This window comes from Haplochromis burtoni, unplaced genomic scaffold, assembly GCF_018398535.1.
Source record: "Haplochromis burtoni strain Fernald_Lab_line unplaced genomic scaffold, NCSU_Asbu1 Contig_6, whole genome shotgun sequence".
Classification (NCBI taxonomy): Eukaryota; Metazoa; Chordata; class Actinopteri; order Cichliformes; family Cichlidae; genus Haplochromis; species Haplochromis burtoni.
Genome location: NW_024582367.1, coordinates 3,520,725 through 3,544,381, shown reverse-complemented (window position 1 = coordinate 3,544,381; position 23,657 = coordinate 3,520,725). Strand labels below are relative to the sequence as shown.

At 39.0% G+C, this 23,657-nt stretch overlaps 2 protein-coding genes across 8 annotated transcripts in view; one reads left to right on the top strand and one right to left on the bottom strand.

Annotated features, from left to right (window-relative positions):
• The window catches only part of LOC102292291 (kelch domain-containing protein 1), a 12,307-nt gene extending 3,171 nt beyond the window's left edge, over nucleotides 1–9,136 (top strand). For 2 of the 3 annotated variants that reach the window (XM_042223876.1, XM_042223888.1), the window contains exons 4-13: nucleotides 1,840–1,952; nucleotides 2,242–2,332; nucleotides 2,423–2,521; nucleotides 3,449–3,523; nucleotides 5,895–5,953; nucleotides 6,072–6,184; nucleotides 6,467–6,539; nucleotides 6,658–6,802; nucleotides 7,996–8,075; nucleotides 8,761–9,136. In XM_042223876.1, coding sequence (XP_042079810.1) covers nucleotides 1,840–1,952; nucleotides 2,242–2,332; nucleotides 2,423–2,521; nucleotides 3,449–3,523; nucleotides 5,895–5,953; nucleotides 6,072–6,184; nucleotides 6,467–6,539; nucleotides 6,658–6,802; nucleotides 7,996–8,075; nucleotides 8,761–8,881 — 969 coding nt within the window. In that variant the 3' untranslated portion in view covers nucleotides 8,882–9,136. The remainder of the gene's footprint in view (nucleotides 1–1,839; nucleotides 1,953–2,241; nucleotides 2,333–2,422; nucleotides 2,522–3,448; nucleotides 3,524–5,894; nucleotides 5,954–6,071; nucleotides 6,185–6,466; nucleotides 6,540–6,657; nucleotides 6,803–7,995; nucleotides 8,076–8,760) is intronic. The other variant, XM_005913618.3, reaches the window with a different exon arrangement.
• A 317-nt stretch (nucleotides 9,137–9,453) lies between these two features.
• LOC102291580 (LIM and SH3 domain protein 1) lies at nucleotides 9,454–22,962 on the bottom strand. Of its 5 annotated transcripts, none has more exons than XM_005913615.3 (8): nucleotides 22,768–22,962; nucleotides 21,727–21,821; nucleotides 20,134–20,218; nucleotides 16,395–16,502; nucleotides 13,303–13,410; nucleotides 10,747–10,816; nucleotides 10,579–10,670; nucleotides 9,454–9,806 (listed from the first exon to the last, which is right to left on the bottom strand). In XM_005913615.3, exons 1-8 carry the CDS (start codon nucleotides 22,834–22,836, stop codon nucleotides 9,633–9,635), a joined length of 801 nt encoding a protein of 266 aa, XP_005913677.1. In that variant the 5' UTR covers nucleotides 22,837–22,962; the 3' UTR covers nucleotides 9,454–9,632. The 5 variants fall into 5 exon arrangements, with proteins under 5 accessions (XP_005913677.1, XP_014191006.1, XP_005913679.1 ...); XM_014335520.1 differs by lacking the exon at nucleotides 22,768–22,962 and adding an exon at nucleotides 22,694–22,729; XM_005913617.3 differs by lacking the exon at nucleotides 13,303–13,410.
• Nucleotides 22,963–23,657: the final 695 nt, after the last annotated feature.

The following is a 23,657-nucleotide window of genomic DNA, read 5'->3' as shown; positions in this document are numbered from 1 at the left end:
ATATATATATCTCTATCTATCTCAGAATTAAAATGTCTCATTCACATTGGAAAATTGCATTTATACACTGGCTGTTCTTTGTCTTTGATATAATGAGCAAATATTAGCATACACAAAGTCAAAAAGTTAGCTAGTGACTTGAGCTGGTGTACATGTTAGACCTGAGAGGCATCAGCATCTTGCCACTTTTGTTCTTGTGAAGATCAAGTTATCATTCTGAACTTTGCTAGACTTGCTCACAGTGGGAGTACATACTTCAGCAGAACTGTTTGAAGGATAGTTGAATAGATTTGGAAAACTACACCCTGCTACCCGCCCGTCAACTTTTGATATCAGACTTTACATTTTTTGGTAACTTGCAAAAAAGCAAACATGTTTTTTTTTGTTGTTTTTTTTTAAAGTCAGTTTCAGCACAATATTACTAAGATGCATGATAGTAAGAAAGCAGATAAGGCTCTCTTTCTAGGGGTTTCTAAAAAACAACAGACAAAACAAAATTCCTTGCATAACTACTTGACACTTTACATGTATGTGCAGCGGTATGCATGCCTCCTTCCCCAGGAGCAACACATTTGAAGTTATGTATTTTTTTTAAAGTGTAATATTGTTCATCATGTTTCAGATGTACTATTTGAGTAAGTCTTCTGAGCTTTTTTTTTTTTTTTTTAAAAGAAAGCTGTAAAAGTTGTTTGACTTTTTCAGAGGTCATCAAATATTTGTCTCTTTTGAAAACGGGCTCAGCTGTGTGACGTCATTGTTGTGATAATGTTTAATTAGAAGTCACTCAGAGCCTGACCTGTTCTTTATGCTTTCTGGTGGCTATCACTGATATGGAAGATTGGACAATGTGATCGGACGTGCATAAAGATAGTCGCAGGGGCTTGTCTGCACATCAGTGTTTAGAGAGGCATAAAGGAGATTCATCTATTTCATGTTTTGATTCAGGGTATGAAGACAGTCTCCAAATGCAGTTTGTCTTGTGTATTATTCCAAGCACCGCGTGTGTGTGTGTGTGTGTGTGTGTGTGTGTGTGTGTACAGTTCACAAATGCTGTTTTGTCAGGCTCATACCAGACTCTGTAGAAACTGGAGATTATCCAGCTCGATCATCTGTTCTGATAGCTATTTGAAGCGTGTGAAAGCTCTCTGTAGAGGCAGACTAGAAGTTCACAAAGAATGGCTTTTAAAATGAAAAGGTGCATAAGCAGTGTGGGTTTACCATCCATATAATATGCAAAATTAAGAGTCAAGAATTTGTGGTTCATTTTTGACAATAAAATACAAACACAAGCAGCCAGGAGCTCCTTTAAAAAAAGGTTTGAATTAAAAATTGGCTAGATGGCTAGACCGTGTGCTGAAAAAATATCCCCATTACCACCTGAACCATGGATACAAGGTAGCATGGATCCTTGCTTTCATGCTGTTTATGGCAAATTTGCTCCTACCAGTTTGGTTTCTCCTCTGATGTGTGACATCAACAAGGCATTTTTCCCCCAGAGAACTGACACTCGCTTGATATTTTCTCTTTTTTCTGACCATTCTCTCTAAACCTTAGTCATGGTTGTGCGGAAAAAATCAGTAGATCAGCAATTTGTGAAGTACTCGGATCAACCCATCTGCCACCACAATCATGCCACATTAAAAGTCTTAAATCACCTTTCCTCCTCATTCTGATCCACAGTTTGATCTTGGCCATGTCTAACATGCCTAAATGCATTTGACCATATGATTGGCTAATTTTGATATTTGCATTAAGGAGCAACTGATCAGGTGTACCTACCAAAGTAGCCAGCGAGTGTATTTTTCTTATTTTGTCTAATAAATTGAACGGTGTTTGTAGATGTTCAGCGTTGACCTCTCTGAGCCGTGCTGCTCATGGAAGAGAGTGACTGACACGAAGGGAACGACCCCCTCACCTCGTAACAAACACTCCTGCTGGGTACACAGAGGCAGGTCAGTTACTACAATACACAAGCTGTCAATGAATAGCAGCCCCAGTTTTACAAATACAAATAGCAGTGGTTTATGTTGCACCTTCACCTCATTGCTTTGTTTAATTGAAGTATGTTTTTTTTGTTTGTGTGTGTGTGTGTGTGTGTGTGTGTGTGTGTGTGTGTGTGTGTGTGTGTTTGTGTTTTTTGTTTTTTTTGTTTTTTTTTCCACAAATTCTTCCAGGTTTCAGTAATTTCATTTGTAAATGAAAGTTAAAAGAGCAGTATTCTCTCCTATTGTCTCTGTGCAGATTGATCTACTTTGGTGGATATGGATGCAAGACCTTGAGGGAGTTACGAAACACATCGTCATCAAACTTCACTTTAGAAGAGATGTCCTGGGTAGATATTACTCTGATATAGAACTTTGGTTGCCAATTTATTGGTTAATCGTTGTTTTACTAATGATGATCTATATGCTTTTCTTTTTAGTCAAGAGCTGTAAACGAAGTAACTCTGTGCAAGGGATGGAACAGTGAGGTGAATGTGTTTGACACACTCACAGCTACGTGGAGCATGCCAGAGACTCAAGTGAGTAAAACAATAAGATGGTCTTACTTTTGAACTATTAGGCTATAACCATGCTAGCAGTTCTCAGAGGCTGTATTCAGACACAGCTGTACCAGAAGCTACACTAAAACTTTGATGTTTTATGATTTTTTTTTTTTTATTACAACGTGCTGACATCAGCCTGCTTTCTAACAACACGCTGATGTCTGACCTTTGACCTATGACCTTGAAGCATTACACACTAAAATGGTATATTTTATTATCTTTAACCAAATGACTGGAGCAGAAGTTGATCCCAGCTGAAAAATTCCACACTTTTAAACAATTCTGTAATTTACTAAATTAATACCTTGAAATAATTAATAAATCATTAAAATAGCAACTGAGATAATACACTCACAAATAAAGTGTTTACTGAGATCATAATTAAGGGAGCTGAGGGCTGTTTTTCCACAGACTTGTACACAATTAGACACCTTTTTGCAACTAGAGGAGTCTCCCCCTGCTGGCCATTAGAAGGAATTAAGGTTTTAGCTACATCCTAAATTGTGTTTACAATGCTCATATAATAGAATACCATATGACAGCATGGTGGGTATATAATAGGTTTTTCATGTATGTAGAAAAATTAGGGTCTAACTGAAAGCGAAGAGATGGGTGCAGTGGTAAAGTCACTGTATTGAAATGCTGGTGGTGCTACAGGAAAAGCTGCGGGTCTAAGCTTCATCATCTGAGGACCATTTTGTGGGGAATGGGTTTGATGGTTGTGGGGAAAGATCACCAGCCTCATCAGTTCTTGTTAAGCTTATCAGACCAGCAAGGATGATGCTCTGGGTGGGCCTATAATAAATAAAAAAAATTGAAAAAAAGGAGAAGGATGATGTCACAAAACTATAATTTGTGTTTTGCTGATTTTTATAATAAAATGGTGTGTTTTCTTTTGTTCAGGGTTCTGCTCCATCCCCCAGAGGCTGCCATGCCAGTGCCTTGCTGGGGAACAAAGGTTACATCAGTGGTGGTGTGGTGAGTTCACTTTTCTGAGCTGCTTAACGACACCATAAACAGCCAAAAATATGCAGACACACTTGCACGCAACCTATTTTGTATCGGTTGATCTGCATTTTTGTCGTCCTCAAAGGGAAACTTTAATGCTGAAGTATACTGCAACTATTTTAGACAATACTCTTCCTCCAACTTTGTGGTAACAGTTTGGGGAAGGCCCTTTCCTGTTTCAACATCCCTTTCCTGTTGTGACGTGAAGCCGCTCTCATGCACAAAGCCAGATCCTTTATAAAAATGGTTTTCTTTTTTGGTGTGAAAGAATTTGACTGACCTGCACAGAGTCACGACTTCAATCCCATCCACCCTCTCTGGGATGAGGTGGAAGTCAATGCTTATCACCTAAAAACAGTGTTCCACCTTACAAATGCAGCTACAGTCTGGTGGGAAAATCTCAGAAAAGTGGAGCAGAAATACAGCAGATTAATGGACATAGCTTTATATTGAGATGCTCAACAATAATATATATTCTGTGGGCCATGTAGTGTATGGCAGATTAACAGTCACTCTCTTAAAACGTTATTTCTCCAAAAATATGATTTTAAATGCCAAAAAGTTCCAGAATTTATAAATCACGTTAAGTTTCCCAGCTGCCCCTTTTAGGTTTATCTCCTTCCACACCTCCAGTACTCTCCCAGCATGCCAATATTATTAGTTTGCTCCATAGAAATTCTGTTCTGACCTCAGACTGACTCGACTGTCATACAGTAAAAAATATGACAAAGTCCATGTTCAAATGCTAAAGGTCGTAATAAAACGCCTATATTTCTGAGCTCTACACGCACTGAAAAAATACACCAACTCATATCAGCTTGCAGCTTCTCTATATGGAGACACAAAGAGGCAAATATATTTTCACTCACCACAGGTGTGAGTGAAAGTGTAACGTAAGCACCCATGGGATCACACAATGAACATAAACCTCAAGGCGCTCTAAAAGGCTGATAACACCTTTCTTGCCCAGAATGGTGTAGACAAAGAAGAAAAAAATAACTTTGCATGTAACTAGTCCTGTAAGAAAGATGAGAGAGCAAAGTAGGCATTGAGACCAGCATAACTGGTGGCCTTAAAGGCATATTAAATGTATGCCTTTATCTTTGTGTGAAGCTTCCGATTTTGTTGTTCACATTTTGGACAGAGAGGACAGATGGTTTGAAAGAGGAGTGAAAGAAGCCATCTATGTCCACTGTGAGCGACCATCTTTGAACAGAGGCGGTGTTTTATGACACCAACTGTCTGCCATCTATAATCCAGTTTTGAGATCCCTCCCCAGACGCCTTAACGCCCACTCACATCCTGGGCCATCTGACCTCAGGAATTCGCATGATAAGGTGGGGCCAGGTTTCACAATGAGCTCACCCGAAACTCTGGCTGATTGGGACCCACACCCAGTTTCACACCTTGGCTCAGGCGATTAGAGGATCATCAGGGGGTCCTTTTGTCCCTCTGTGGGGGGTTACTCCCACTAGGTTTATATCTGGGACTCTCCACCATTTGACCTTAGAACTGAAGAAGCTTCTCAGATGAGAGGTGAAACGTCTTCAAGTAACTCCAAGAAGTCCAGACGTTTTTCTTTGCAAGCTCCTTTAACTACGATGACCTGGATGACTGATAACCTTCACAGACATATTCCAATTTTGTTGCATCATCTTCCTTTTAATTCGACTTTAATATTGAGGATCGACACTGCAGCATTCACAAGATTGTGTGGAGTTGAACCTGAAATTATCTGTTTTTTACCCCTCACCTGCAAAAGGGTGATGGGGTGTTGTTGTCACGCCACTGATCGGGTGGCGTGGACACCTAAGTTTGTGAATGCAATAGCTTGAGAACGGGGTGATTTTGAAATTGATACCATAGGTGTGTCTACTAGGAGGCTGAGGGGTTGTAGATTTTTGTGAAAACAAGAGCATATTACTAACTCACCGCCTGCCCTACTTGGCAGACTGTAACTTCCTGTAACTTTGTCCTCCTTCTCCTCAAAATAAAAATGTGTTGTTGTTTTGACAGACTGGTGGAAGAGCCAGTAAGTAGTCAAACAGGATTTCCAGACTGTACATAAAAGATGGACATAGCTTCCAGGTCTGAAAAGTGCAGCAAATATGGAAGTGCTTTGAACTTTCCTTAAATGGCCATCAGGGGGAGATTATGTCGGGCCCTCTTTTACATACAGTCTAAAAAAAGCAGCTGCAAAATAACCAGTCCAGATGTGCACAAATTTATAAAGTTGTTGTACTTCATATTTTTCTTTTAATGCTGAGTGCTGCAGTCATTTACAGCCAAGTGTAGTGCCTCAGGCAAGAGCAATGCCTAACATCTGAGTTTACATTTGCAGGAAGCAGCAGAGTTGGACATGTTCTGCTTAGACCTGGACACCTGGACCTGGACCAAACTGTAAATTTTCTTTCACTCTTGCACACATACAAAAGCAATGACCTAACAGGATTTGTCCTTAGTGGCTTACTGACCACTGCTCTGTATTTATTTATTTTTATTTATCTTTTTTGAACAGTGACATCTCCTCAGCTTTTGCACCTCTTGGTCGCTCTTGGCATACCATGACGCCCACGTCAGATCACACGCTGTTCATGTACGGAGGTTTTGGCACAAATGGAGATACTTTAAGTAAGCCTAAGAACCTAGAATAAGCACTGATCTGTTATGGGATGAGACAAAATACTACAAGAATGAAAGTAATTATAAAGAGGCAGAAAATGAAGTGGTTCTTTGTGGTACGATTTCCAAAAAAACCCCAAATATTTAAGCAAATCCCCACTTGTTTTTCCTGATGCCATTTATAAAACAGATAACCATTCTGATTGCATATAATCATTCTTTTGGTTCAAGGAAGTGAACGGTTTGTGAAAGTGAAGCTTCGTTATTTTATCATGAGCCTCTTTCTTTTAGATGACGCCTGGCAGTTTAACACACAAACAAGAGAGTGGACCAAGATGATAAACCCCCACAAAGACAAGCCCAGGTAATTAAAATCATTCTGTAAATGTTAAAATTAAGTGTTTCAGCTTCATAGCTTTATCATAATTTGTTCTCACAGAAATGTCTATTTTATCCATAAAATCTTGTTATTTATTCCCCAGAACACTTCAAAATGCACAACATTTAAGCCTTGCTGCAGTAAACCTTTATTTACTTGTCAGAGTTTTCCATACGGCGTGCCTGGGGAGGGATAGTGACGTTGTGGTGTTTGGGGGAAGCAGGAACCTCCGCATCGTCATGGATTCGGTATGTGATTAACATCGGTCATATTGTTTTGTTACACTGTAAGGTCTTACTGAATAAATCCATTGTGGTATAATCCTTTCCCGTTGCAGACATTATCAAAAGGCTGCTGCATTAAACAGCAACTTTCCTTAAATACTTTTAAACCCCATTACTCTTAAGGTAACTTGTTGAGTCAACCAATTACAGCGTCGTCTTTAACCAGGAGTGTTACATAAATGAAGCATAAGTAGTTTAAGGGCTCAAAGTATTAAATGCATCTGCAATGTGTTGCAGAGTCATGTGAAAAATAACCTCTTTCAGTTCTAAGGCTTTACATATCAAGGCAACAGAAACAGTAATTTGTTCCTTAACGGGTCTTAAAATGAGGTAAATGGGCCTCAGATGAACCACAACAACATGGCACTTTACAAATTGCCATTATTTATTTAACAAATACTAAGCCAAAGTGAAGTTTATTATCTGTTTATCAGATCATCAGCAAGTGTGGAGAGCTCTATAAAAACATACATTTTGGCAGTTTGCTGGTCTGGAGCCTCCAGCTATGTGTTAGCACAGTGTGAAGGAGGAGAGACACCAGCAATGATCTCAGAGAAGCCGTTATTGCTGCCAATTGATCTGGGAAGGGTTATTGGGTCATTTCCATTATAGTTGAAGTCCATCATTCTACAGTCAGAAAGTTTATTTACGAGAGGGAAGCTGACGATGTCTCCCAATGTGTTTCCCTCAAGTTCAGATCATGTAATGCTCAAAGAAACTGCAAAAAACAACAACAACAACCCTAAAAGCCACATCTCAGACTCAGATGTAGAACGTTTAGCATTATGCTTCATTCACAAACAGAAAACTAACTCAAATAAGATGACTGGGATCACTGGTGCTGATGTTGGGAGAGAAATCATGAGCTTTAAAGATGGAAAAAAAGCATTTTGACATTTCATTCTTAATGTTAAATGTAGCAGTACTTTAGAAAACGTCAGGGATTTGAAGAAAGTCTTTATGATTTATTATCTGCAAGAAGTCCGTGCAAACGTTGATATGACCGTACAGTAGGACATACAGAGTGTTCACTAAGTGTGGCAACCATAAACCGATTCAATTTTTGTGCCCAAAAACGTTCAAGTAGGGAAAAAAGGTATAATGATTCTTGCATGTATCATCCATCCTCATGGGATTATTTTGAATCCTGTCATCAGATGGTTATTTTGAGGCTTCCATCACCACATCACTGCAGAGACGTACTCATCTTTCAGACTCAGCCTTACTCCCTCTCCAGGTATGACTAACTAAAATTTTAGGATTCATTTAACAAAGATGCAGCATGGGTTTCATACTTTCTGTTGTGTTAATCATTTCATACTTTAACACATGTATTTCTTGTCATCACTGAAACCTCCATTCACAACCTCCATTTACACAGAATTAATCAGTTTTAATAAAGTCTGCAAACACAGCTGTGCAACTCCTTGTAGTTGTGCTGCCTCACATGCAGCAAGGCGTTAGATTAATAAGCTTTATCTTGGTATTAGACGAACACAGGTCACTTTATTAGGTACACATGTTTAACGGCTTATTAACACAAATATCTAATCGTCTGGTTACATGACAGAAACTCAGCTCATGACCAAGACAACCTGCTAAACTTCAAACCGAGCTGAGTATTTTAGAAACTGCTGATCTTCTAGGATTTTCCTGGACAACCATCTGTAGTTTTTAGAGAGCATTCTCTGAAAAATACAAAACATCCCGTGAGCAGCAGGAATAGAGATGCTTTCAGCACTTTGTCTGTATCATAAATAATTAAGGCAGTTTTCAAGGCAAAAGAGGGCCCCAAGCTGGTACTAGCAAGGTCTACCTAATAAAGTGGTTGGTGAGAGTGTAGGTGACAGAAAACATAATGGTTCCCTTGAATAAATAAAACTGCACGCTGAGGTATTTTCCTGTGTTCTGCTCTTCTTCAGGTTATGTGAGGATGTCATTGGACAAAACTCAGAGCTGCTCAGGTTGCAGCTCAGCTGGCTGCCATCGAAGCTACAGAGGACACTTGAGAAGAGAATGAGCTTTTTTTCTGCCAGTTCTTAAAACTTAGAGAGGACTATGTTTAGACTAGACACCAAGATTCTGAGCAAGTCTTCACTGAAATGTCTTCATTTATAAGTTGGGAATATGTATTTATACTTTGAAAAATGGTGCTAGATAAGATACTTTTTAACTTAATTTGTAAATGAAGCCTTTTTAATTTTGGGTAAAATCATTCCGTTTTGTGGTTTCATGTTGTGCTGTCTGTTTAACGTTTAAAAATTGTCTGTGAAATAGTAATAAAAGGTATTGATGTAACATATTAGTGTAGCTTTTTTTTTTTTTATCACTTTAAGAGTGGAAAATGTTGCAAAATAAAAGCATAAGCAATTGTAAAAATATAAGTAATTGTAGCTTTAAAAATACACCGGATAACATTCTACTCTAAGAGTGGGTTCTGTGCTAGTAAATGTTACCCTTCAAAAATATAAATAATTAGTAAATCTGAAGATGAATGGGTTTTATTGTGAATTTGTTTCCTTTCCTCCTTTCTTCTTTGACCTTACAAACATAAGCTTTATTATCAATATTTATTCTTCATGGAAGTCAAAGAAACCATAAGCAGAGCCCCATCATACGATTTGAAAATTACATTTATGGAAAAAATGCAAAGCAGAACCAGGCAGGGATGCTTTTCAAATGCAATATTTCATTTGCAAAAAAGGTGATTTTAAAGCCTGATTGCAGGTGCGGGCAGCAGATCCACAGGGCAGGAGGTGGATCTCTTAATATCTGCTGGGCAGAACTGTTTGTTTCACAAAGGTCGTACATAGTTAGCAGGAAGCATGCCCCGCTGCCCAGTGCGCTGGTTAAAGCCGAACACCCATCCCTCATCTATCGGCTCCACATCTAAGATCAGATCACCTTCCTGCAGAGAAAGCTCATCCGCTTCAGCTGCCATGTAGCTGTACATGGCCTGGTAGCGCTTCTGAATGAGCGGAAACACACACAGAGAAGAGATGAATGAACAGAACCAGTCAGACATGCAGACACACTGATATAGCAGATAAGAACATAAAGAGCACACAGTCTACCAGGATACATTTGAATTTAATTTCCCTACAGGAAAAATAAACAAAGCAAATGTAATACATGGCAAGAAGTTTTAATATTAATTCACTAGAGCTTGCTGTGTTTATAGTTAATCAAATCTAAAGTCTAAAACTGTGAGCATTCACACCTATGGTGAAAGATTAAAAACTACAGCTGTGTTTTATGAATTGATAGTATCCGGGATCTGTGTTATTGCTGCAGGAGACAAGAGAAAATTAAAAAAGCTTGAAAAACATTTCACACAAATACAGGGTATGCTGTATGAGCCAAAGTGTGTAGACACCTTTCTTTACTATTAAAATGTGGGAGCACACTTGAAATGACGTGTATAGAAAATATAATTTTGTGCAACAGCTTGTGTTTCTTCTTGTGGGTTTTTTGGTAAACATATTACCCAGTCTACACAGTCACGTCCATAAAAACCTGGTTTTCTAGTCTGGTATAAAATAGATTTGGTTGAACTGGAAGCCAGGCCTTATCAATCAACATTCATAGTGAATCCCTGCAGATTCAACCTCTGGAGGAATCTCTCCAGATGATTGATGTACCCACAGAATGAGGCCCATCTTAAAAGAGAGCATGCACACAGGTGTAATGTATGTGTCCACATACTTTTGGGCATACGTTTGCTTATGTATTGTTCTTACCCCTCCACTGTGTGGTGCTACAGCAGCAGTACGCATTTGTCCAGCAGACTGACCAAAGTCACTGACTGGGTTGGATGGCTGGTCCTCGTAGTCTAAACACACACACAGTTCATACACACATTTAAAGGGAAAACTGTTATAAAGTCCCTGTGTAAGGATCTGTCTCACCTTGCCTATTTTCCGGAGGAGGCGCGTCACTTCGAATCTTGCTCTTCTCAAATTCTTCATGGTACTTTATCTGCACACACATGCACACATGTTAAATCCACACGGGGGTGCTAAGCTTTCACATTTGACGGTTCAGCCTCAGCAAACCCTCCCACTGTGAGAAGCAGCTCACCATTTTAGGAGGTGCTGAGAGATGACGAGTGGATATTGCAGCCACAGACGCAGAGAGAGAAAGACCCACATCTATTTAGTGTCTGCTTTTATTTGTCTATTTTCAGTAGTTGCAGCCCACTTGCTCCTTTCTGAAGGTCAACCACTGTCACATTAGTTTCACTTGAGAGTGGCTCAAAAAGCCCCCATGTTAAAAATGCTGACCTTTATATCATTAAATACCATGTTTATAGCCCAATACAGAGAACTGTTTTTTCCTTCATTAAATAAACAGCAAATTATTTTTAATTCATTCATTTGGATATTACAGGGAATCACTTTGATGTGCAGGTGTGCTTGTAGCCAAAAGCTGTCTTCAAGGTTTCACTTCCAATAACAGGGTTAGGGTTATAGTTAGGGTCCTCTGAACTGGACCGCTTTGCCATGTTTGTGCGTTTTGAAGCTTTTTTTAATGGCATTATCAAACTTGCTGCGCAGTTACCTGTACTAACAGCATGTCCTAGAAGCTTCTTTTGGCGTGTCTTACACTTATCAATAATTATGTTTCTCTCCACTGGTTGCAAAAGGAAGTTGCAAATGCAGTCGTACAGTTTATCTTCAGTTTATCTTTGTGGTTAGTAAAGACGTGTGACGACCCCTGACTCTTGTTTTCAACCTTTTCACATTTGTCTTGATGCACGTTCAATCATCTAGTTAAGGAAATCTCAAAAAACGTTGATGCTGTTCATCTGGATGTAGCGTTTTCAGTGGGAGAAACGTTTTAGATGAACAGAATCAACTTTTTTGGGTTTTCTCATTTGTTTTGATGTTGTGGGCAGAGGAGGGTTTGTCAGATTTCATGGTAAAAATTATATTAAAATAAGTCAGTGCCAGCTGTTCCCAGACTATAAATCTAGAGCTGGCACTCTCTTTTTCCCTCCTGCTCCTTGTGACCATCACACCCTGGATAGCACTTGTTTTTGCACACACACACATACATTCACTTGCTTACATGTCCTCACTCATCTACACCCTACATCACTGAGGCCATTGATTTGCAAATGTCAATAGTTTCTATTTCAGTTGTTTAATGTGGTTTAATAAATAATGTTTATATTGGCAAGCGGTGTGTCGACCTTTTTGCCATGGCCTTATGAGCCAAGTTGTGACACTTGTCTAATATGTTTATAGTCTCAATCGCTAATTTGACATATTATTTAATAAAACAATGTGTTTACGCTGTCAATTATGTTGCCATTCAGACTAATACTGATGACAGATCACTGTCATATGTCATGGAGATCTACCCCTCACTGCTGATTTAAAAAAAAATAAACCAACATAGCTATGCCAAAAATATTCAAGTTGAGGCTTTAAAACAGAATTTCACTAATGACCTAGTGACATCACTGGCTGAGCTTTTATATGCAGAAAATTGTATTTGCCTTTTTTGGTCTAACTGTCTGAAAGCAACTTATTTTTAAAAACTGCTTTTTTCAGCGTTTTCCAACAGAAGCTGCTGGTGATGGGGTATTCAGTGACACAAAGCAACTCAAAGATTCTTGAACTTTATATGTGTTGAACTTATTTTGTTGTTAGTTTGGTATGTTGCTTGTGCAACATACAGTATGTCCCCCAAGAATAAAAACAACTCTGGGTCTAGTACTTAGAGGAAACTGGATGTTGCTTAAGGAAGAGAAGGAGCAGCCTCCTGTGACCTCAAGAAACCTCGAGAGGAGTAAACAGAAACAGGAATTTGTGGGAATAAAACTGGAGGAAAGGGATTGTTTTTAAAGTGGGAAGTGAGGGTGGAGAAATGAGAAAAAGACTGATACTAATACCAGTGGAAAAATAATAGATTGCCCCTTTGACACACAGCTTATCACCCATGATTCCTTTCTACAACTAGTGCGCTCATGAGAGAGGAAGAGAAAGTTTGTGTGTATGTGTGTGTGGATAGCAGTTCCCTTTGTGTCCACAGCTGAGAGACTTTGACCATATAGGGCAGCTGTTCCTCAGTGGATGGAGAGAAATGCCTGAAATGTGCCTGTGTGTCTCTGCAGGGTTGTACTCTTGACATCTTTTGCTGCTCTTTGCAGCAACATGTTCTCTGCTTTCTATGCTGAAGCCATCAGCAAATCTACAATCCTGATCTGGACTTTCTCGTTTTCTTCTTTGAAAGCTAAAATGCCTTTTTTAACATCTGCAGACTTTCTGCTTGCATCTGTCTATGACATCCTTCTGGAACTGAAAAATGTTGCCATAGTGAGATGCATACCAGATGTTTGACAGTCAAGGCCAAACATTCAGCAGTTTTCCCTCATTTTTGCAAGTGAAGAGCAAACTGCAGATACAAAAGTTCTATTAGAAGATATTGAAGGAGTCTGACAACATGACTGCACTTACGTTACTGATCTGATCCTGTGTCTTCTTCACTCTCTGCATCTCTGGAGTATCGACCACCACACTGAAACCTTTCCCCTTGTTCTTCTCAAACTCCTCCTTGTAAAGGGCCTGCAAATTTCAGAGTTATTTTAGAAGAATAACTTGAAGTTTAAAGAAAAAACTGCTTTCTTGGTAAAAATTATTCAAAAAAAAAATTAACTCCACTCTCTTTGTGTATCAGGACTGAGCTGTATCTGTTATTAAAATCCAACCGCATGCCTTTTTTTTTTTTTTTTTTGAAAAGATGGAGATACCACTTGAAATTACTATGACTAAAAAATATGTAGCAATGCTGTGCTTCCTTTCTTTTGCATCAATCTTGGTTGCATTGTAGCCCAGGTACAATAACATCTGTGTGTACTGACTTTCCTTATTGCTATAAGGTTTAACTGCAAAGGTCTATATTTTTCCTTTTGGCCTTACAGACTTAGAGCTGTTATTGACTAGATTTTATGAGGACGGTTTTAATATGAAGCCGCTAACAGTCGTTAACTGTTGGGTCTGTCCCCCAAATTCCTCTTCAAGCATGTATAAGGTTGACTAGTGAACACTTTCTCTGTGAAAACAGTGGAAAAACGAATCTGCAGCTCTTAGGGGGTAATGTTATTGATATTAAGAGGCCTAATGGTTAAACTAAGCCAACTGGCTGGTGGTTCATTATTAGCATACGGACATGAGAGTGTTGTCAATCTTTTTATCTGCCTCTGACCAAGAAAGTGAATGGTCACATTCCCATCAATGATCCAATATTTCTTTAAACATTAAACAAGTTAAATGACACAAGTGGAAGGAAACAGTCAGCTTTGTTACATATCGAATGCATGCATCGTTTTATCTTTGACATCAGCTAAAGCCACGGAAGTCGAGTTTTAAAATGAAGCCGCATTCAGTTACACTGTGCATCGTTTTACTGTTACAACGATCTGTTATTACAGCAACAAAAAATCCAATCCTGCAGCCCGTCTACCATGCACGCTAAAAGAAAATAGTTCTTTTCATGGCTTCTTTGCAGCCTGAAGTGGAAAATCTAAGACATTTTGCAAATGCTTACATTTTAGTGAAGCTTGTAAACTAAGCAGATACAGTGGGGCAAAAAAGTATTTAGTCAGCCACCGATTGTGCAAGTTCCCCCACTTAAAATGATGACAAAGGTCAGTAATTTGCACCAGAGGTACACTTCAACTGTGAGAGACAGAATGTGAAAAAAAAATCCATGAATCCACATGGTAGGATTGGTAAAGAATTTATTCGTAAATCAGGGTGGAAAATAAGTATTTGGTCAATAACAAAAATACAACTGAATACTTTGTAACATAACCTTTGTTGGCAATAACAGAGGTCAAACGTTTACTATAGGTCTTTACCAGGTTTGCACACACAGTAGCTGGTATTTTGGCCCATTCCTCCATGCAGATCTTCTCGAGAGCAGTGATGTTTTGGGGCTGTCGCCGAGCAACACGGACTTTCAACTCCCGCCACAGATTTTCTATGGGGTTGAGGTCTGGAGACTGGCTAGGCCACTCCAGGACTTTCAAATGCTTCTTACGGAGCCACTCCTTTGTTGCCCGGGCGGTGTGTTTTGGATCATTGTCATGTTGGAAGACCCAGCCTCGTTTCATCTTCAAAGTTCTCACTGATGGAAGGAGGTTTTGGCTCAAAATCTCACGATACATGGCCCCATTCATTCTGTCCTTAACACGGATCAGTCGTCCTGTCCCCTTGGCAGAAAAACAGCCCCATAGCATGATGTTTCCACCCCCATGCTTCACAGTAGGTATGGTGTTCTTGGGATGCAACTCAGTATTCTTCTTCCTCCAAACACGACGAGTTGAGTTTATACCAAAAAGTTCTACTTTGGTTTCATCTGACCACATGACATTCTCCCAATCCTCTGCTGTATCATCCATGTGCTCTCTGGCAAACTTCAGACGGGCCTGGACATGCACTGGCTTCAGCAGCGGAACACGTCTGGCACTGCGGGATTTGATTCCCTGCCGTTGTAGTGTGTTACTGATGGTGACCTTTGTTACTTTGGTCCCAGCTCTCTGCAGGTCATTCACCAGGTCCCCCCGTGTGGTTCTGGGATCTTTGCTCACCGTTCTCATGATCATTTTGACCCCACGGGATGAGATCTTGCGTGGAGCCCCAGATCGAGGGAGATTATCAGTGGTCTTGTATGTCTTCCATTTTCTGATGATTGCTCCCACAGTTGATTTTTTCACACCAAGCTGCTTGCCTATTGTAGATTCACTCTTCCCAGTCTGGTGCAGGTCTACAATACTTTTCCTGGTGTCCTTCGAAAGCTCTTTGGTCTTGGCCATGGCGGAGTTTGGAGTCTGACTGTTTGAGGCTGTGGACAGGTGTCTTTTATACAGATGATGAGTTCAAACAGGTGCCATTCATACAGGTAACGAGTGGGGGACAGAAAAGCTTCTTACAGAAGACGTTACAGGTCTGTGAGAGCCAGAGATTTTCCTTGTTTGAGGTGACCAAATACTTATTTTCCACCCTGATTTACGAATAAATTCTTTACAAATCCTACCATGTGGATTCATGGATTTTTGTTTTCACATTCTGTCTCTCACAGTTGAAGTGTACCTCTGGTGCAAATTACTGACCTCTGTCATCATTTTAAGTGGGGGAACTTGCACAATCGGTGGCTGACTAAATACTTTTTTGCCCCACTGTATCTCTTTAGAACTTTTCATCTATGCTTTTATTATTTTGCAAGGCACACCTGCCTAACTTCCTGGGATTATTATTATTTTTCATTTCATCTCAAATGTAGCACAACCTGAATGCAGCACTGAATCAAAGCCAACAAAGGATGATTAACAAAGACTTTTACATGTAAAGAATAAGATGGTATGGAAGCCCATGCAGACATGCAGACATGCAGATAGCAAAGCCGCATCACAACCTTCAATAATGTTTTAAAGAAGGAGGGAAAAAAAGAAGGAAGATCATTTGTTATAATTGGAGAGGTAATGGATAAATGGAGATGTTATCGGAGAATTCGATTCTTGGTGGTCTTTAAGGTGGACCGAGCATACGTTACTGATCTGGTCCTGTGTCTTCTTCACTCTCTGCATCTCTGGAGTGTCAGCCACGGCGCTGAAACCTTTCCCCTTGTTCTTTTCAAACTCCTCCTTATAGAGCGCCTGTAAATTTTCATTCATCAGTCTTTATTGTTCATTTTAATGTTTTTAACTTAGACAAAGGAGCTTAGGGCAATGCTTTGGCTTAAATTCTCAATTCTAAAGGGTTATACTTGCTAAAATGATCATGTTAAACACTTTTACTGCATTTTAATCAAAAATATACAAAAACTGATTCATGCAGGGCTTTAAATGGCCTTTTGGTGAGAGTTTTTGAAGCTTAAAACCTCAAGGAAACACTTGCAAACTTATTCCATGCCTGCATGTTTATTTGAAAGTAAATCTGAGATCCCCGCGAACTCACGCAGACATGCAAACATAAGTGAGTCATGATGTTGCTATGAGGAATATGCCTCCTCGGTAAGAGAGCTTGACTGCAGAGACTTTTATGGTTATAAACAATGAACTGGGCTGGTTTGATGAGTAAAGCGCAGAACGGGAGGGGTGGTTGTGTAAATTTGATCATGCTGTTATAACAGCCGTGTTGAAATGAAACGACAGATTAAATTGCTAACCAAAAATACAGCCGCTCTTGGCGTGTTTGTCCTGTTTCATCAGGTGCTTGTTTATTTAGAGACTAACTGTTCAAAGAGACAGCTTAAAAGGAATCTAGTGGAATAAAAAATAAAAGACGGTCACATTTTTTATAGGACTCAATCCTTTGAAAAAATAGAAAAGCAGAAAAACTCAGTACAGCCTTACTGTGTCCATATGAATTAAGAGTGTAAGTTGCAGCCAAGTGCTGCTAATCAAATACACTTAATTAACTGATCGTCAAAAAGTTTCAGCACTTCCCGGGGGTGGATTTCCCAGCAAATTCTCCCCAAATTAGACTGTGCTCAGAGAAACAAAAAAAGAAAACAAGAGTTATATATCAGAGCCTACACACCTCAGTAAACATGTTCAATAATAAAATTCATAACAGCAAAATTAGAAAAAAGGTGAAACATTTTTTTGCTTGTTTGGTAGAGTTGGTTAGAGAAAGCCTCTACATGGCAGTAGACGATATACCAAATAAACTTAATGTATCGCAAATTTTTCCCACTATGATGGTTAAAATGGCTTTATCATAACCATCCAGTATAAATGGCTATGGCAATATTAAGCTGTCTGCACGTAATTCAGTTTTTTCTCCCACACGCTGCGACTGCATCATCAATCTCCCCTCCCAACAGGTACATTTCCTCTTATCACTCAGCCCTACTTGGCATTATGGTTTAGGTTTGCAAAGCTGCATCTGAACGAACTGCAAGACTTTTGTAACAACGTGCTTTTGACAGAGGAGAACAAAGTGGAAATGGAGCCATAAAGAACAGCAAACCAAACAAGCACCACATATACCTTACACATCATGAGGTTTTGCAACCACAGGACCTGGGCAGTCACTGAGTCGACCATGAACTCTGTATACCAGAGCATTCTAGAGTCAAAAGTGAGACCATGTGGCTGACAGCTAAAGCTTAGTCAACATTTGGTCATGCAATAGGACAATGATTGCAAGCACAGCAGCAAATCTACAAAAGAAGGGAATGACCCAGTCAAGGTTACACTTCAGCCCAGGTGAATAGTTGTGATGGGGACCTTAAAAGAGCTGTGCATAAGTGAATGCTCACAAACCTCAGTGAACTGGGCAGATGTAGGTCACAGTGCCTCTCATCAAACAGATGTGCTAATATTTACCATGAATGTTTTTGATTTATTACCACATGTTGACACAGAAACACTTGAAAATAGCAAGGCGATGACAAAGGAAACAGAATAGCAGCACTGAAAGTCAATACTGTTTGATGCATTTATAGATGACATCAATGAAGCTACAAAAATATCAAATGGTTTCATGTACCTTAATACACGTGTAATGGTTTCTGCTGTGTTACTGCAACCTTTAAGATTTTTTCAGCCATTATAAGACCTTTGCATTGTTTATTGCATTGTAAAAGTTACATTTAAAACTGTGTCCTCTCTTTTCAGAAACAGTTTATGTATTAAATAATTCACAAAATTCACATTTTTCACTTGGATGATTTTTCTTGGCAATGCAGATTAGCGTTCTGCATACCTACGCAATTGGTTTAGCTTAACTGCTGACATTATGAATGGGGGTAGGGGTCGAGGACCATCCAAAAAGCTAACTGTGCCCCCTCAGCTATATTCCTTTTACATATTTATATGTAAAATCCAGTCATACAGTTTGGTAATTAAGAAGTGAAACACCCACATTGCTGTTAATTTATTGTAATAACAACCAAGCTCATGTTAATGATTCTGTGAATAGCACCTTAGTGCATCTGCAGTAAACACTTTAGTATGACCAAGGAGGACACTGATTTTGGAGCATATGGGCCTATGCAAGTCAGACTTTGACAAGTACCCCTCACTTTTCTTAAGAACTGAAAAAATACCATTCACCAGCTTATGCTTTTTTTTTTTAAAGCACTTGAAAATTTCAAAACAAATGTGCAAGTGTGCATGAATACTTTGCTATAGAAATCATTTCCTGATAAACAGGAAACGTGAACTGGTAAAAGGTTATGCCGTGTTCAGTTAACTAAATTTCACTATTCTCTGCAAATTTCGATATTCTGTCTAACAAATACAGGTCTGCCCGGGTCTTGCAGAAATGCAGTCGTGAGTGGATTGCCTAACTTTTTTCATCCTTTTAAAAGGGAAGAGAAGCTTCACCTCAAAATGCTGAGTGGCAAGATGATCCCTAAAGTTTAATCTGTGAAGGAATCTCTTTAATTTTGCGTGACTTGCAGGACTTATCTCTTTGATCAGGTTAGAACATGTTGGCATGAACAGTGTGATTAGATTAGAGCTTAAGAACAGGGATGGCAGGGAAAAGGAGGCCGGTACCACATCAGAGGCTAAAAGGAGACTGGATCTGAGAGTATTTTTAAAAATGCTCTCAAACCTCTGATCATTTACAAGAGTTCCTGATGAAACGCATTTGAACTTCACGAATGTCAGATTGGCTCATGTTGTAAAAGTAGAGTCTCAAAATGAAGCTACCATGTCCTTATTTAAGTAACTCATCAAAGGGTACCTTTGATTTAATCAAAGGAATCCAATTGTCATGAGAGCAGAGCCAAGATCTGCGTCCTGATCTCCTGCTCTGATACCGAGCTGAGTGAAGGAGATATATATATATAGAACTTTTCCACCAATGGGTTGCTGTTGCCAGTGCTTAACCTAGAAAAACCTCCACTTATTTCCACCTTTAAAAAGACTGATGCTGGTGCCAAAAAAGCTGACATCAGCACAGCTCCAAACAATTGCTGCCACCAAAGTTGGAATCACTGCTCTCAGTGACAGTGTGAGGGCCATGGCGGAAAATTCAGGGCTAATTTTAATAAAACATGAGCCAAAGCAACTTCTGTTAAAATGCCCAGCTTTTACAGTGTAACATTTAGTTCCCTGGCATATCTGGTTATCAAAGACACCAAAGCAGAACTGTTATTTCTCGCACCACCTTCAACACTGTGATGACGGAAAAGAGGCAATCAGGACTGACAGATATGTAACACCAAGCGATGTTGCTGCAGTGAGCTTGCAAACAGTATCTCCTTTCTCTGCTGGTCAAGACCAAGATGTAAATGATGGCAGAGATAGGCCTGAACTGCTAAAGTCTCACCTGACTATTAAGCATGCTCTGTTGTTTGAGACGCAGATTCTCGGGGGTGTCGGTCACTATGGTGAAGGAGGTTTTGGGGTAATGCCTGAAAAAAACAAAACAGAAGGGAAGAAATTAGATAAATGAAGATTCACATTGTGCATTCATCCACCCATCTATCCAGTTAAGCAGCAAGACCATGATTAGATTGATTGGTGTTAACCAAAGTCCTACAACATAACAGCAATCTTCTATGAAATCCAGCCCAACAATATGATTGGCTGATAGAGTTTTTCCATGCATTTTAGTTCAGGTTTTGCTGAATGTCTTCTTCCTATGGATGTTCAATGGCTTTATGCTTGGCTGCTTTGTTTTTTGCTATATTTGATTTTCAGGAGAAGCAAACTGTTGTCAAACTGAATTGAATGAACTGATTAATTTGTTCATTCTGCAAATTATTTGTGCCTTATAATATTATGTAAAGAGCACAATAGATGAACCCGGGTTGCTGTTTAATAACAGTCGGACAGCAAATTTCTAATCTCACGTCAATCTTTAGGAATGACTGGAATCACATGATTCAATCTGTCTGCTCACACTTCTCTTTTCCATCACTTCCACATGCTGCCTGCAGCTTCTCCTGCTCAACTGCTTCAGAATTTAACTTCTGCTCATGTGGTAGATTTGTTAATGATGAAACAACCAAACTTGTTCAATCACCTTGCACAGATAATAGAAAAAAAGGCCGTAGTAAATAATTCCTATAATGCTACGTATTATAATTTTGTGGCTATAGTTGCGTAATGAACTGATTTTGATTGATGCTAATGTTACTTAATAACAAGCAGTAACCTAAAGGAGCTGAAAAAGTGAAACGTCAAAAACTAGTGTCTCTAAAGGCCATTTTAGGCTGGCTCCAAAAGTGACTCCCATGTTAAAATGTCCAAATTCAGCAATAAACTTACAATATTCGCCTTTTATGACAGTGGATTTTTTTCCCCAAGAAATCACTCATTTGGATTTTGTTGAGGCCTAAAGTAGTTGAGCCCTTTGACTGACAGGTGTGCCAACACCTAGCCCATAGCTGATACTGTAGGCCTCACCTCCAGTAATCGGCATTACTGAACTGTACTTCTGGACCTCGTGTGTTAATGCAAACTCATAATATCTGACTTATAATATGGCATGCTGCAAAGCACAGCCTGTCCAAGAAATCTGTGCTTCAAATTCAGTGAATGAAATTCTATAATTTATTAGTCAGTTACTTGGCACTAGTTAGCACACACAGTGTCTGTGTGGATCACCTCTACAGTGTAAGGATGCAGCTTTCTGAACAAGCTTGCTAGCGTTTCCTCATAACTTAGCACTTGACTCTTTCATCCAAATAAGGCTGGCTCAAAAAAAAGCAAGCAAACAAACAAAAAAACCACCACGTCTACGTCTGAAATGCTAATGCTGAGGCTTCAGAGGAAAGGTAACCACATCTTTTATATTTTAGATACGGTTTTGTTTCTTTCAAATATACTGCAAGCTCTTAACAAAGAGTCAGATGCTATCCAGCTATTTTAAGTGTTTGTTTTAGTCATCATGGTGGTGCATGCTGTGAACACTCACATAGTGCAGTAAGGTTTCTTCTCAAAGCCTTTGTAGTTCGTCATGCTCAAGGCCATCTTGCAGACCTCACAGCTGAAACAACCTTTGTGCCAATACTAGGAAAAAAGAGAAGAAATAAAGTCTGAAGTATTAGACTTAGAAGAAAATGCATTTCCATCGACACAAATTTAGATCTGTATTAACCTTTTTTGACAGAACACTGTGGAAATCTTGTTCACTCTTACTGGCTGATTGAATTAAATGGTTTTTCATTTGAAAAAAGAAAACTTTTTTCTCTCTCTTTCTCTCTCTGAGCGGGGAAATCCCTTGACTCCTCTACATAAGGCCACAGCTGTCCTACTAATCTGATTCTATTTCTCCCATCGCTTCACTAAAAGATTTCCAATAAGAAATGGTTCAAATGGAAAATGACTGTGAGAAATAATGCTGTGAAATTAGGTGCATTTTTAAACCTATGCACTATGCATATAAACTTTCCCATAAATATATTTTTTGCATTATTAAATAAAAGTCCTGCAGGAAGCCATTTTTCCCAAAAGAAATCAGGAATTGATAACATCTCTGTAACTCAGGTCACTTTGCTTTGATTAAGTCCTTAAATTGATTAGATCATCTTGATTATAAATAATATTCATCTGATTCCACTAAAATGATCAGAGTACATCTATTTGAGAAACCACAGACACATAGATTATTATTGATTATGTAAGATATAAATTTTTTAACATTTGGAGATTTCTAGTTGATTTCTATGTGTATTATCTAGACTTCCATTTTGCATGGTTTTTTTGGCTTGGTTGTGACTGTACAAAATATGCACCCAGTTAAAGCATCACATGAGATATGACTGCATAAAAATATTTTTAAAACTGTAGAATAAAAAAGAACTTTTGCAAGTGGACAAAACTATTTTAAATTTAAAATATCTATAATAAAATTGAAAGTATAAGTTAGTCTTGAAACTCACCTGATAAATCTTTGCATACATTAGAGTAAATCACATTAAGGTCAGTGGATGGGCTTAAACTTGTTTCACCTTACCTTATCAAGGCAGTTTATTTTTTCTGTTGGGTAAACTGGTTTATTGCATCTCCCACAGGGCGGATTCATGATTGCAGAAAAAACAAAAACAAGTTTACTAGTCCAAAAGTTCAGGAGTAAAGGACCTGTAATGGGCAGCTGGTACTCGAACCGTCCTCCCGCTTTCTCGCAGGCATTTCAGTTAATATGACCCCAAGGCGAGGAGGAGTCAACTGTGCAGCACGGAGACCTCATGTTGCCTTTATGGGTCGTCGGACATAGCAATCTTACTTCTGGTGTTTAAGTAATTAATACGAGATGGTCGTCAAATGTGATTCTATATGATATTTTTAGTAATTTAAAAGGAATTAACAACAAAAACAAACGAAACCATTGCGCACCATTCAGCGGCCTCTTTAGCTTGTCCAAATATGTTTTGTAAATTACAGGGTTTTCGCATGCCATGAAGGCAGCATCAGCAGCGTTGAGGAGAAGTGAGGTTGATAACCTTAAAAGGAGTAACAACATAGACTAATCCAAATGTACTGTAATAACGCTTTTAAATGAATAAGGTCGACTCTAAACATAAATTTATCGCGGTAAACTCTAAATATCTACATTTATACAACAACGGGGTTACAACTTTTTATTAAAAAAAAAACCCCATACACAGCACTAACACAAAAGTTTAACCAGTAAAGAAAACAAAGAATTATCCATGCTATTGATGACGTGAATGATAAATAGATATCTCCAACTGCTACGTGGGGACATGATAATATCCTGTACTGCGGTTCGACTTTGTTTATTTGACGCCCTCTGCTGGAAACAAGCTCGATTACAAGCAGGTCTGCCATTTTGTTTACATTGTTAAGTTAGCGGAAAGCTTCGGACTAAACAAACCTGTGTAT